Below are 15696 nucleotides of genomic sequence, written 5' to 3'. Positions count from 1 at the left end.
CTCCTTACACCTTAACCCAATGAGATTTAAGTAGATGGCAAGCCATAGTTAATGATGAGCTGATGGGAAACAAAAGAAAGAAGATATTAAACTGAGTTTTATTTTCAACGTCGGCCTGCCATACTATCAAATCATTTAGGTGGCAACGGCCTGTCAGTTTACATCTGACAACAATGGCCATAGTGCAGGAAATATCTCCTGAAAGGGAACACAACTTGGGTGGGTGGGAATCCTGTGGGGGCCACGGCAGGGTAGGTGCCTACATTTATGCAGTTAAAACAGTTTTGACTGCTCGTTTTAGAGTGTGATGGCCAAAAGTAAAGCAAATCTTAATCTCAGGTGTACCACACCACTTTCAAGTGGTGATGGACCATTAAAAACTTTCTGTGCTCGAACTAATTTTTGTGTGGTCCTTTATTCGGGTCTTTGTGACCTTATCCTGATGGCAAATAAACATTCTGGTAGCCCCGAAGAAGTTTTTAATGGTGGGTATTCAATTACCATTGTTTTCTATGGTGTGGTCCATCTGATACTTGAATCTGCTTCATTTTTAGGATCATGACCTAAAAAGAGCTATAAAAACTGATGGATGGTGTGGATGTAAGTCACCTTGATCATGGTAGGCCCTACAGTCAGGGATCCACCGAAGCCGCGTCCCCCTCTAGGCATCCTAAAGCTGGGCCCACTCGGTGGACGCCTATAATTCGCACACGTGTTCCATAAACAAGTAGTCGGTTGCGTGCAAATGGCGAACCAGTCTCTCCTTTTTAAAACCATCCTCTTCCCCCTCTCGTCTCTCTCTCTCTCTCTCTCTCTCACTCTCAAAGCCTCCCAACAGACAAGCCATCCCACCATCATATAAATAAACAAAGAGGCCCACCTCCGTAACAAACACCCCCTTCTCTCATTTTCCTTCAGATCTAAAATAACTTACCAAAAACCCTAGGAAAAGGCCAAGGGGAATAGCAGAAAATTCCCACCCTCCGTTCAGATCTCTCCCTCATCAAAACCAGGTGCAGATCTCTCTCTCTCTCGATCTATTATCTCTGCACGACTGATTTGTCATTCGATCTCCGCCACTAATCTCGGGAAAAAAATTCTGTTTTTCCACTGATCTGTAACCGTTTAGCCGGTTTCTAGGGTTTAAGGATTTTTGAAGTATCCTGTTCTCTTTTCCCCCACAAATCAGCTGCCTGTGATGTTGATTTTGATATATATTTTTTTTGGTTTGATTAGGAATGGCCCAGCAGCAAGCCGCCGCCGGATCTTGTCCATCTGCTCAAGTGGTACGTGATGTAATCCCGATCATATCCTTGTCTTTTTCTTTGATGTGCTGTAATTCATTCTTCTTTTTGTTTTTTGAATTTTGGAAAATTGAGCAGGTCGGGAATGCATTTGTCCACCAGTACTACCATATCTTGCATCAGTCTCCGGAGCTTGTGTATCGGTTCTATCAGGAGAGCAGCAAGCTGGGACGTCCTGAGGCTGAGGGTGCGATGAGTTCGATCACGACCATGCAAGTAAGCTTGATCTTTTTGTCGCATGGTTCAATTTTGTTTCTTCAGGGTGTATTTGGATGCATTATCAAATTGGTTGTAACTTTTAGTCTAATAAAGTTGGGATAGGTAGATTGTAGTTTCCGTCCTTGGCATTCATATGGATGGCCTGTTCTGCTTTACGAAAAAAGTATTATATGATGCTTGACATTTTCTTTTGAACATTATGCTTGGATGAAAGAAAAAGGTGAATTTTTTGGCATGGCAGCTCGCCTACGTGAGCCCTACTCTTTGGTGATCATAGTTGATCCTGTGGCAGGCCCCGTTATGGATGGGTTATGTGGCGAAAACCTCCGAAATGGACAATCCCGAGTGTTTTGATTAGTGTTTTCAATGGGTGGTTTTGCCGGTGGTCCATGTCACTGGGGAAAAGAGAAGTGCTATTTGGATGTGCACTCCATGAAAGTTCCATGGTGTTTTTCATGTGGAAAATGTGACCGTAATGTAGGGGCATTTACACACCGGGCTCGAGTGGGGTGGCCTGTGTGAAGCGGGGGCACACTTGGGGTGGGTGGCCCGTGTGAGGTAGGTGGCTCGTGTGAGGTGAGACCCATGTTAAGTGGGGCCCACGGGGAGGGTTCGGCCGGGGTGCCTGACCTGGGTAATGAGATAAAGGGATTGATTTGCCTTGCTCTATCAGTTCGAGCTTTTAGAGCAAGTAGTTAGTTGTCCTGCGTCAGATTGGTACTTTTTTAAAAAAAATAGTTACTGAATTTCACTAAAGTGGCGAAAGCAAAAGAACTTGAGTGAGGGGAAGTGCCGACAGTCACTAGCCCTCTCATCTCTCCCTCTCTGAAAAGAGAAATGGCTAAACCATTCCCTAATCTCTAAACCAAAGAAGTTATTAAATTAAGGTTATAGTTGATTTCAAATCTCACAAGAAACTGATTTTGTGTACCACTTTGAAGCGAGGGGAAGTGCCCATAGTAATTTACACTCTCATCAATCCCTCTCTCAAAAGAGAAATGGCGGAACCATTCCCTAACCTCGAAACCAAAGAAATTATTAAATTAAGGTTATAGTTGATTTCGAATCTCGCAAGAAACTGATTTTGCATACCATTTTGAATTCGGGCCATACAAATCCAACTTAGTATAGGCAACACTGTTGTTCTTTTAATTACTTTTTCAAAGATGATTTATTATCAGCAACACTGTTGTTCTTTTAATTACTTTTTCAAAGATGATTAATTATCAAGTATCCTACTATTTTGTCATTTCCATAATGATGCAATCGCGCCACATCCCACACGTGTGCACTCCACATATGTGTACAAGAAAATGCCCAATTTCCTTTTTTAGCTTGTTCGTGATTTCATTTTTGTAATATTTCAATGTTAGAAAAATATCTCTACATTAGGAAATAAGTATTATTAGATTTTCATGTTTAATGCTTTTCTTATTTTAGAGATCTTAGCTACCTAGGAAATCTATTTGTAGATATCTTAGATTATGCTAGAGATTTTCTCAAGGAGGAAACCTGGTAAATGTCAAACAACCATTCACTCCAAAAGCTCAAGCTGTCAGAGTGTGGTGTATCAATGTATATCAAGGGACTTTATCACTTCAACACCCCCCCCACTCACACCATAAATAGGCCAGGCTTGATTAGCCGGACCAGATTTTCTTGGTCCCCTGTGGGAGAATAATATTTTAGAGAGGCATATTTTTACTGCTCTCGAGATTCGAACATAGGACCTTCTGCTCTGATACCATGTCAAACAACCATTTACCCCAAAAGCTCAAGCTGTCAGAGTGTGGTGTATCAATGTATATCAAGAGACTTTATCACTTCAACAGTAAACACTCATTATTGGTAAGGCATAGGCCCTATGGAATAAGACACGGTTGAATGATATTTTCTTTGAGCAAGTTCAGGGGGTGTGGGGGAAGTGGTGATCTCTAGTATAAGATTGAAGGACTTTTGAGCTTGCTCATAGACTGTTATTGCAATTAGTTTCATCCTTGATCTTGTTGCATTATTTTGGCATCAAAGCAAGTTCTGTTCTTTGAGAAATTGAAAAAACAAAGCTTTTTTTTTTTCCTTCCCGAAAACCATTCCAAACTCCATAACCAAGCTATTCAATAACAATAATGGTGGCTGTAATAGCCACCATCTTTACCACATCTTTACCATTAAAATACGCTGTTATGGCAAAAAAAAAAAAAAAAAAAAAAACTGTAATGGTGCCTCGTAACGAGTCGTAATGGGGCTCTAACGGCCACTATAGCCTTGTACGGGCCTTTATTGGTCATTTTTTTCCTCAATGGCTGTTGCGGCCCCATAATGTGTAACGGCACCCACCGTTACTGTTATGGTACTGTTTTTGGATACCATACCCATAAGCTTTTAGATATAGAAACCAAGCATAAGTTCAACCCATGTTCTTTTTTGGAGATTTCGTGAATAGGAAGATGTTTATACTCCTTGTACGATTAATCCCTATCCGGACTCTCCTACCCATCCACATCTGTCGCATTATTCTTATCCGGATCATTTTGACCATCATGATCATTATCCCTATTACCCTCTTTAGGGTTTTTATTACATGGGAGATTCTTTTCTTTTTTACTTCTCCTCTTCCCCATCTTCTTTCCACAAATTTTGTCCTAATATTAATCGCAAACCTACCTTAATTCCCTTGACCAACCTATTATTTCAACCCTTCCACCACAAACTATATACAACCTCTTTCTCACCTAAGCCATCACCTTATTTATATCCCAAATAACACTAAAACTCTCTATGTTGTTCAACCTGTAGGCAACCCATAATTTGTCATACACCCAAGATTCCCAAAACCTTTACATTCCCCATGATATAAAAAAAACCACCCAAAGCCATTCTTGCATATTGTGTAGATCTACTATCATATGAGCACGGAAAGGATGACTTATAATCATTGGATGACTACTAAACCTCAGGATGGAACTGTATCAACCTTGTAGCAAGTGGTCGATTTGATAGTGAAATGGTTGGACGATATGGAGGCTCGTTTCATGACCAAAGTAAATACTCTGAAATGACGGGTTACTGTTCTTGAAAAAGCAAGGGAATCAATCCGAACCGTTAGACATCTAGGGATGGCCTTGAGGGAAACTTGGAATCCAGGATTGTTGACCAAATGCATCTTGGTTGAAATGGTTATTTCCATGAGGAGTATTGACTCGAGCTCTAGGTTCCAATAAACAAACAACTTTTGACAAGAATATCCTAATTATCTTGGAGGGTGAAATGTTTGCACTCCGGATCCCGCCAAGCATATTAAGATTGAGATTTTGGATTACGATGGTAATTTGAATCCCAAGGTGTTCAATAACTAGGTAAAGTCAATTAAGCGGTATTTCCATTGGCATGAAATGGAAGAAGCCGTCAAGCTATGTTTTGTTGCCTTGAAACATAAGGGCGCAACCCAAGATTAGTGGTACTCTGTGGCAGAAGACCTGCAGTGATGTGGCTTTCCTCCCACAGGCTATTGAAAGGAAATGAATGTGAGATTGAAGCAAAGGTTTCTGCTGCTTGATTATGAGATGGCTTCCTTATAGGAGCTCCTTACACTGCGAGAAGGCAATCTGAATGTGGAGGAAACAATGTTATTATGAATTGGTGATCCATAGCACCTAATGGAGACGGGATAGCAACAAGTCGTGTGCTATTGCATTGGATGACGGTTCGATATTCAAAGAATTGGTGACTGTTCAACTCAATAGTGTGGATGAAGTGTGTACCAAATGGCTCGAAAAGTACAGGAGTAGAAGTTTGTGACAAGATGCAGTAGCCCCCCAAGCTAGGGGCTATCCAGTCACCCACCTTACTGAGTGGCTTCACAACACGTTTGCAACCAACTAGTCATGCCCCACGGTAATTTTTCTTAGATTACAAAATTTGCTAGAACTCCGCCTCTAATTGTCTTTTCTGAAACATTGATAGAAAGGGAAAGTCTATTGTAGCTACTCGGGGAAACTAACACTTGTTTTAAGTGTGGTGATTATGGATATTATGTGACTAAAGTGTCCTCCTCACAATATCCGGTTTTGTGGGGGACAAGAAGGTGAATGGTACAGAGAGAACTTCGTCGAACACTGTTAGAGAATAATTTTCTTTCTTAGGTTTGATTATGTTAGCCTTTATTCTAAGGCCCCGTTTGTTAAATCTGAAGTCTAAAGCCTGAATCTGAAATCTGAAGCTGAATCTGAAATCTGAAGCCTGAATCTGAAATCTGAAGTCAAAAAACTTGTTTGGTAATTATGGTTGAAGTCTAAAAATTAAGTACTGAATTTGAAACATTCTGTTTGTTAACAAACATATGAATTGTCTGAAATAGGTTGATTTGACACATTTGCCCCTATCTCCTGTTTAGAAATATTTTACATTATAAAAAAATTATTTTTTATTAAATGAAAATAAAATTATTCTATTTAATTCAAATAAATTATAAAATACTTAATAGAAAATTAAAATATCATTAATCATGAATACATATTGCAAATTAATGATTTGTACGTATAAGTATGGTGGATTTTTTTGGAATAGGAGATATAAAATGATATGTAAAAAATGAATGAACTTGATGGATGAAACACATACATCATGGGGCCTCACAGCACTGACCATCACCCACCAGGCTGCTGGCTGGGAGAGTAGCCAATCCGTTGAAACGTGGATACGTGTCATGCGAAGACGCTCCTTGAAGTCCGCCTTGTATGAAGGTTTCAAAGGAGATCAAAGTTACATGGGCCCTACAATAATGCATTTATTATATCCGCACCGTTCATAAATTTTTCAAGATTATTTTAGAGCATTGTCTAAAAAATGAATCATATCCAAAACTCAAATGGACCACACCAAAAATAGCAGTGGGATAATGATTTTCACCATTAAAAAATTTGTAGGGCCCACTATAACGATTATTTTCCATCTAATGTATTCATAAGGTCAAAAACATCGGGATGAAGAGGAAAAACAAATTTCATATTGATCCAAAACTTTTATGACCCCAAAAGGGTTTCAGTGGTACACGTTCAATTCCCTACTACTTTTTGCAGTGTGGTTCAGTTTATCTTTATATATGTCTTAAAACTTAGGTGAGGCCTACCATGATGTTTGTGAGAAATCCACTCCATTCATTTGTTTTGTGAGTTCATTTTAGGACATAAGGAGAAAAATGAACCGTATCAGATACTTAGGTGGGACAAAAATGTGAGTATTGAACGTCAACAGTTGAAATATTTGTGTGGCCACAGAAGCTTTGAAACAAGATAATATTTTTGTTTTCATTTCATCCCAGTATGAATGACATTATAAATGGTATAGATGGCATATAAATATCACTGTCTACCCGGGAACATTTCAACGGCAGAAATTTCCCTGTACACATTTTCCTTTATTGCGGCCCAATTGAGTCTTGGATCCTTCTCAAATTTTCTCCGAAGTCCTGAAATGATCTCAAAAAACGGATGAACGGGGTGGATTTCTCACAAACATCACGGTAGGCCCCACCTAAGTTTCCAGCGCAGTCACTTCCCGCGAAAGCCTCTGGCAGGAAATCCGCGTCCCCTAACTCCGAACGGGCAGTTCTGTGGGTGGGTCCACTGTGATGTATCTGTACATCCAAACCGTCAATCCTTTTTCTCAGATTATTTTAAGGCATGTACACAAAAATGAGGCACATCCAACGCTCAAATAGACCACACCAAAAATAGCAGCGGGATAATGATTTTCACCATTAAAAAATTCACAGGTCCACTTTGATGTTTTTTTACCATCCAACCTATTCATTAGGTCATGTAAACGTGGATGAAGTGAAACACAAATATCAGCTTGATCTGAAACTTCACCAGCTCTTAAGAAGTTTTTAACGGTGGACGTTCAATCCCCACCTTATGGTCCAATTAATCATTGGACCTGCTTCTTTTATTGGATCACACCTTAAATTATCTGAAAAAGTTGATGGACGGTGTGGATCAAACATATAAATCATGGTGGGGCATAAAGAAGTTTCCTCGGTTAAAGGTTGATTTTTTATTGCGCAAATAATTTAAAAGAAAAAATTTCCTTAGTAACTTGAAAAGGGGTATTTTTGGAAGCAAAAAATTTTTGTTTAATGAAAAATCACGGAGCGCATTCCACGTTCACCATTAAGCCAGACTCCTATCACGGAAAGAATTCAGTGAAAAACCACTTACCGCTTTCCGTCTTCCGCGTTAGCAACGCATTAACAAACACCACTAAACACGGAAAATTTTCTCCATTCCGCGTTAAGTGCAAAATTTCAGCGTTAACAAACACGGCCTAAGTTGGGCCTTACTAAGATGCTCCAGCTTGAGGGGGAGTGTTGAAAAATTGATAGTTGAATAAGGCCCATTGGGCCCAAGTCCATGTAATAAGGCTATAGGGCCTATTTACATTTTTACTATTATAAATAAGAGTAGAGAGCTAGGGTTTCAATACACCCTAAGCATCTCATCTTCTTGCTATCTCTCCCCTCTCATTGTTTCTCTTTTCCATTTTTCTTCTTGTTCTCTTCTTCTTCTCATTGTAGCTTCTCATTGGCCCTTAAGATTAGCACCACGTAGCCTTTTAATAAACACCAAGTGGAAGGTGAACAGGAAAGCGGTTCAAAAGATGATGATTAGGAACCTAAGGCACATATGGCCTTAAGGAAAGTAGGTTATCATTGGTGGTAAGGAGGATTTTGACAACAATAAAAAAGCAAGCCTAACAAGATTGGTTGAAAACTAACGTCTTCCATATACTAGTATTGTGTGTTGGAAAGGCTATTAAGGTCATTATTGACGGAGAGAGTAGTATGAACGTGGCTTTACAAAGCATTGTGGACAAGTTGAAGCGAAAGACTCAAAAGCATCCTAAGCCATACAGGACTGTAACATTGTTTAATGAACTCTTCTTTGGGTCGTTATGAAGAACTACTATGGTTTGACATCATTCCAATGAAAGAAATATTATCGGGGTGCTCGTGGATATACGACAGGGTTGTGACTTGTAAGGGTCACAAGAACACGTAGAACTTTATGTATAAAGGAAAGCTCGTCACTCTCAACCTCATGGGAGATGACAAACCTGGAGAGGCAGAGCTGACTTCAACAATGTTGAGTATGACCTGATTCATAAAGAAAAGTTGAGAACAAGGAATCATGTATGCTCTGGTAAGTTGAGAATTCATGACCGATCCAATTGGTGATGTTTTTGTCCAACCGCATGAAATTCAGGACCTTCTGTCTTAATTTTAGGATTTGTTCCCAAATGAACTATCACCCACGTGCGACATTCAATATGTGATTGATTTGGTACTCCGAGTAACATACCAAATGAACTTGATAGAGCATACAAAGGTTCGTCGATGGGTTGAGGAATTGTTGACCAAGGATTTTAATCGTGATAGCCTCAACCTGTGTTTTGTGTCGGCGTTGTTGACATCAAAGAAGGATGGTAGTTGGTGGATGTGTGTTAACAACTGCGCTATCAATAAGATAATGGGAAAGTATCGTTTTCCAATTCCACGTCTGATAACATGTTGGACATGATGGTGAATGCTCTAATCTTTTCAAAGCAGGTATCACTAACTAAGAATTCATCCTAGGAGTGAATGAAATACCACTTTTAAAACAAAGAATGCTATAATCTTTTCGAAGCAGGTATCACTAACTAAGAATTCATCCTAGGAGTGAATGAAATACCGCTTTTAAATCAAAGAATGGATTGTATAAGTGGCTAGTTAGGCCTTTCAACTTTTAACAAATGCACCTAGTACATTCATGCAGGTAATGACACATTCTACGGACATTCATGGGTAAGTTCGCCGTTGTGTACTTAGACAATATCCTCATCTATATCATTTGTGAGAAGATCATTTGATCAATCTTTGTTAGGTGATGAGAGTATTACGCAATGAAAAACTCTATATCGATGTGAAGAATTGTACCCTCATGGGTTCCAACGCGGTCTTTTGGGGTTCGTTCTTTCAGCAGAATGTGTGAGGGTTGATCTTGAAAAGATAAGGGCTATTGTCGGCTGGGTTACCTTACTTCCACAAATATTCATGAGGTTCATAGTTTTCACGGGATAGCAACGTTTTATTGAAGGTTTACTTGGAACTTTAGTTCTATCGTAATGCTCATTATTGAATGTGTGAAGGCCGTTCAATTTAAGTGGACCAAAGCGGCAACAAAGGCATTTCAAGAAATCAAACAAAAAATTATGGAAGCTCCAGTTCTCAAGCTTCCTGATTTCGAGAAGGTATTTGGGGTTGCTTATAATGAATCTCACACAGGCAAAGGAGGCGTCCTCAGTCAAGAAGGACATTCGGTGGCCTTCTTCAGTGAAAAATTCAATGAGGCACAAAAGCAATATCTACATACGGCGTGGAATTTTATGATGTTGTACAGGCTTTAAAACATTGACGTCATTACCTTATTCATCGAGAATTTTATATTCTGATTATGAGGCGTTGCATCATTTGAATTCCCATAAGAAATTAAGTGTAAGGCATGCTAATTGGAGTGCTTATATTCAGTAATTCACATTAAACTTGAAGCATTTGACCGCTGTAGAAAATAACATAGCAGATCCCCTCAACTAAAAATCACATCTACTATATACCTTATCAATCTCCGTTGTTGAATTCGATGAACTTAAAAGAGACTATGGAGCATTTTGAACACTCTCTGCTGGATCGGGCACCAAATACCCACGATACGGCCTACATGGTGTAGTCATTTTAAGATATGAGGTTGTATCTTGTGAAAAGCTCCTTGAGAGAGCTTGTGATTTGAGAGCTTCATTTACGTGCCCATGGTGGTCACTTGGGGATCTCGACAAAACAACATCATTGGTCGATGACCATTTCTATTAGCTGAATGTCGGAATCATTGTTCAATAATGTCTAATGTGCCAACTAGGTAAAGGTAGCAAGTAGAATACTGGCCTTTATACTCCATTACCTGTGCCAAAAGCTCCATGAGAAGTCAACGTGGCTATAACTTTTACTTTGTGGTCGACAATTTTTCTAATATGGCCAATTTAATTTCTTGTAAGAAGACATCGGATGCCCTACACATTGCCAATGTTAGGTGGTTCTTCTACATGGCGTTCCCAAGACAATTGTATATGAGCAAGGTTAAGTTTATGTGCTACTTTTGATGAACTTTGTGGTCTAAGATGGGATCTAAATTAAAGTTCTCAAGTGTTTATCATCCAGAAACATATGGATAGAATGAAGTTGTTAACCACAATCTTTGGAATTGGCTTCAATGTTTGGTTGTTGATCAGATCAATTCGTGGGACATTGTGTTATCACAAGCTGGGTTTGCCTATAATACTTTTGTGAACCGCACTACAGGAGTGTCCTTTTGAAATTGTGACTAGTATGAGACCTCAACAACCCCTATCGGTTTAGTCCCACTTCCGATAACGAGTCAATCGAGCTAGGACATTGAAACTTTAGCACGACATATAAGGAGATACATGAGGAAGTCAGATGGAAGGTCACTCTTAGTAATGAAAATTGCAGGGGGAATGTAAATGTTTGACTACTTTTTGCACAAGGGGATAGGGTTATGGTGTAGTTCAAACTTGAGATGTTTCAACAGGCTCTTACATCAAGCTCCACTCCAAAAAGGCGGGTTCTTGTATTTTAAAGAAGCTAGGTGATAATGCATACTTGGTCAAGCTTCCACTCTGAAATGAAGATCATCCCATTTTCAATGAAGAAGACCTTACAATTTATCTTGGACATTATGAAGATGGGAGCATGGGAGAACAAGCTATCTAAATAGCATGCCTGTATGAAGAAATTATTGGTAGATATGTTGGATGATTAGATAATTTTTATATGCTAAGGAGGGTATCCATAGTGTGTTGTAAGATCTGTTATATAACGGTAGGGTTGTCAATGGGTCGAGCTGGCCCGTCGGGCTTTCGGGCCTGGCCTGCCTTAGGCTAGAGTATTAGGTCTAAGGACTGGGCTTAAAATTCAAGCCCGTTTTTCAATCGGGCTGGGCTTGTACCTTGTACAACAGCCCTACTCGACCCATTCGGGTTTGGGAGGGCAATTTTGTAATATACAAACCCCCCCCCCCCCCCCCCCAAAAAAAAAAAAAAAAACTCTTATCTCTCTCATTCTTTAGTATCTGCAATCCTCTTGAACGATTTCAACTAGTTGAGTATACTAGCCAATAGAGATGACGTAGTCGCAGCCGTCCGATTGATGTTCTCAGTCCTTCTCGTCGACTTGTTCAAGATATCCGAATTGGGTTTGATTTCTTAGGGTCAAGCCACGTTAGGGAGGGCAAAGGATGAAAATTCCAAAGGACAGATTCTTCAAAGGCGGGAATGCCGGTAATTATTGGGGTTTTTGTCTCTACATTGAAGATTTGGTAGGGGGTTTAGAGGGGTGTTTTTCTCTACTATTGTAGGAGAAATTCAAGATGGGTATTTTGGAATCTCTCTCTCTCTCTCTCTCTGATTCAGGCTCGAGCTCGGGCCCATAAAAAACATGTTAGGCTGGATTATTTTGACCCGTCACGGGCCTAGGCCAGGCTTGGGCTTATGTTGGAAGAGCTCGGCCCGACCCTAATCCGGTTCGTTGACACCCCTATATAACGATAACAGTGGCAGTTGTTATGCGTTATGGGATTTTGACGGCCATTACGGAAAAAAATGACCTGTAACAGTCCATAATGGGGCTGATAAAGAAAAAAGGTCGTCTTGGCCATTACAACCTATATCATAACGGTAATAGTGGTGGCCATAACTAGTACGAAATACCTTGAAGGTGTTAAAATTTTCTTGTCAAATGGAAGAGCTAGTCGAGATCTAATAGCATGTGGATTTTGGCAGGCAATTTCAAGCCAATTTACTTTGAGTTGGAGCTCTATGAGTAGATTGCCATTAACCCGAGAGCCTGACAATTTCCAAGGTGGGTTGAATTGATGCATTTGTGCCACATCCAACACGTGCATGCTCCATACGTGTGCACAAGAAAAGGTCCAATTTCCTTTTTAGCTGGTTACTAATTTCCTTTTTAGTTGGTTCCTAATTTTTTTCCCTTTCATATTTCTAGGTTAGGAAACTATCCCTATACTAGGAAATACATATTGTTAAATTTTCATGTTTAATTTGTTTCCTTATTTTAGAGATCTTGGCTACCAAGGAGTTCTATATTTAGATTTCTTAGATTATGCTTGAGATTTTCTCAAGGAGGAAACCTTGTAAACACTCAATTCTAAATAAAGCATAGGCCCTGTGGAGTAAGACTCAGTTGAATGATATTTTCTTTGAACAAGTTCTCTTGTTTTTGTATAGAAGTGTGTTGGTGATCTCTATTATAAGACCATTGCATCTTTTCTCTTGTGTGATTTGAACTTTCAATCTATTACGTTGAATTTTCATTGCAATTAGTTTCTTCCTTAATCTAGTTGCATTACGTGGCTCCCACATTATGGCAAAGACCATTGGATCATTGACGAGGTTGCAACATGTGAGTAGACCGTAACCATGAATGTATTTGGCTGTTCCTGTCCGATTATTTTCCTGTTACATTTTTAACACGTTTTTTTTTGCGGGGGCGGTCAACTATGTCGTGGTTGTCATTTTGCAAGCCACTGTTTGAATGACAATGATTCTATTACCTTAATCTTCAGACCATGCTCAAGTGTTTGATGGCTCACCAGATCCTTGGTCTGGATTGCAGTCCCCGTCCAATGCGTACATCGGACATGTTTTGTCCCACAATTCATGAAACACGTGAATCATGCTAGCCGTCATTTGAGAAAATAGTCCAATTGTGTGTCTACGAATTTCTGATGGGAGATTTTGGGGCATGACCCATTTACGGTTGGTACCAGCAATGAATGGTTTGAATAACAGAAACATGCGCCCAACTGCATGGTTGCTATGATGCCGTTTTCTTGGCTAAACATTCCTGATTTCACCTAAAAAGAAAACAACATGGGTGCTAGTTTATCTATAATTTTTGTTACATGTGTCCATGCAGGCTATCAATGAGAAGATACTCTCTCTTGACTATGGTGAATGTAGGGCAGAGATAAAGACAGTGGATGCACAAGATTCATTCAATGGTGGTGTTCTTGTCCTTGTGACTGGATATTTGACTGGGAAGGACGATGTGAAGAGGAATTTTACGCAGTCTTTCTTCCTTGCCCCTCAAGACAAAGGCTACTTTGTTTTAAATGATATATTTAGATACATGGAAGATGTTGCGCATCCTGAGGAAAGTCAAGGGTTAGCTAATGGCATGATACCCCCTCTAACACCTGACCATGGTATGCAAGAATGAGGGAATGTGTTTAAATTGTCACTCTTTTGACATTAGTTTGATTTAGGGGACTTGTGTTTATATACAGAGCCTATTCAAGCTCAGGAGGAAAGGGTTCCCGAACGAACTGCTACATTGTCAGAGGAAGAACTTAATGTTGAGGAAGTTTATAATCCTTCCGATAACGAGGATGGTTCGGTTGTTGAAGAAGAAGCACCAGTTGCTGAGGTGGTTGATGAAATTCCGACCGAGGCCGAGGTGGATGCTCAGGTAGTGGCTGATCCTAGTTCCATTGTCCAAGAAGAAGTGCCTAAGAAGTCATATGCTTCAATTGTAAGTAGTTCATTAAATAAATTCACTCATTTATCTTCCTTCTCTTTGTGACTAAGTGAACAAATGGTCTTATACCAGGTGCCAAATTTTCCAATACTCAGTAATGTTTCCCTACTTCATTAACATTATCAATTGATATAGGTGAAGGTTAAGAAAGAGAGTCCGGCGCCTTTATCAGTTCCTGTGCCTGCCCCTGTGAGGTCTATCCCTGCAAATCCAGAATGGAATGTTGCTCCCCTTCCGGCACCAGCTCCAGCGCCTGAAACACCCTTAGCCAATTCAAATTCCAATGAAAATGGCAGCGTCCAAGAAGAAGGTCTTACCTTATCCTACAATGATTGGGGATGTCAATGGATACCTCGAGCTGTAGATTCTCAAAGCATCCAACCCTATTTAATTTCAGCCCTAATTAATAACCGGGTTGGGTTCAAGTACATCGTTCGGGATCGAATTAGAGATATCCGATTTTTATTTTTATTTTTCCTTTTTTTATGAGCTTTACTGATGCAGGGGAAAAGAATATGTACTTTAAGAGGATGAATCAATACCTGTCAGGTCAATTCCTTCATCAATGTGCCACATGATGAGATAAAAGAGACAGATGATGGATTGTGCATAATTGTACATAAACTAGTTATTCAACAAGGAAAAAAAAAAAAGAAGAAAAGAAAAGGAGTAGAAGCAATGCATGCCAGGGAGGATGAAAAGCAAAGACATGCTAAAAAATGGAAGCAACTAATGCTAGAAGAAGCACATGCTTAAAGGAAATCTCAAAATAGATTTCAACTGTTCATCATTTTCTCTCATAATAAACAAGTATGGCTTTCTGGTCTTACAGTAGCCTATAAGTTTTGTGTCGTGGATAAAGTATCCTAAATACTTTGTATTTGAACCAAATAAGCTACATACCAACTATATTTGTTGCTAGGGCTGTATGCTTGGTAGGAACTCCAAAACATGTGTACTATTTGCATGAAAGACACAAATACCAAACCATATTTTGATATGCTATGCAGAAGCTGTACATCTGAATTGAGGCCCAAAATAGAGAAACAATTGGTAGATCCGTTTATAAGCAAGACCCTATTGGACTTGTTGGCCCCACAAACCAACCAGTGCATATTTAGCCAGCCAATTGACTCTATGATCATCACATGTCAGTCCAAGCATTGGTCTATTTCATAATGTGAATCTGGACCAATTGATATGTTCCCAATCTTTCATCAAATAAATCTGGACTGTCAAATGTCGTCCACATCTTCAATTTGCATGGTTAAATGGTTCAGATCTTCAATGTGAATGTCTGGATGTTCTAGATCTACTTCATAGTCCAAATCTTTGATTTGGACAATTAAATTGTCCAGTTCTTCAATATTGACGGTTGGATATACTATATTTTAATCAAGACCCCACAGATGGGCCTGGTATTTCATTGACCGGCAATGGGAGTAGTCCGTTGTCTCCCATTGGATAATCAGTTTCCATGGCATGGATGGAACTTGTTCTTGAGTA

General features: G+C 39.6%; 1 protein-coding gene across 2 annotated transcripts in view; it reads left to right on the top strand.

The window, feature by feature from the left end:
• The first annotated feature begins 789 nt into the window (after nucleotides 1-789).
• Nucleotides 790-15696, top strand: part of LOC131239609 (nuclear transport factor 2-like) — a 31221-nt gene continuing 16314 nt past the window's right edge. The window contains exons 1-6 of one of the 2 annotated variants that reach the window (XM_058237388.1): nucleotides 790-1013; nucleotides 1237-1286; nucleotides 1383-1520; nucleotides 13570-13858; nucleotides 13919-14184; nucleotides 14326-14500. In XM_058237388.1, the coding sequence (XP_058093371.1) occupies nucleotides 1239-1286; nucleotides 1383-1520; nucleotides 13570-13858; nucleotides 13919-14184; nucleotides 14326-14500 (916 nt within the window). In that variant the 5' untranslated portion in view covers nucleotides 790-1013; nucleotides 1237-1238. The remainder of the gene's footprint in view (nucleotides 1014-1236; nucleotides 1287-1382; nucleotides 1521-13569; nucleotides 13859-13918; nucleotides 14185-14325; nucleotides 14501-15696) is intronic. The other variant, XM_058237389.1, reaches the window with a different exon arrangement.

This window comes from Magnolia sinica, chromosome 3, assembly GCF_029962835.1.
Source record: "Magnolia sinica isolate HGM2019 chromosome 3, MsV1, whole genome shotgun sequence".
NCBI classification, from domain to species: Eukaryota; Viridiplantae; Streptophyta; class Magnoliopsida; order Magnoliales; family Magnoliaceae; genus Magnolia; species Magnolia sinica.
This window is presented reverse-complemented; position numbering and strand designations above follow the sequence as displayed.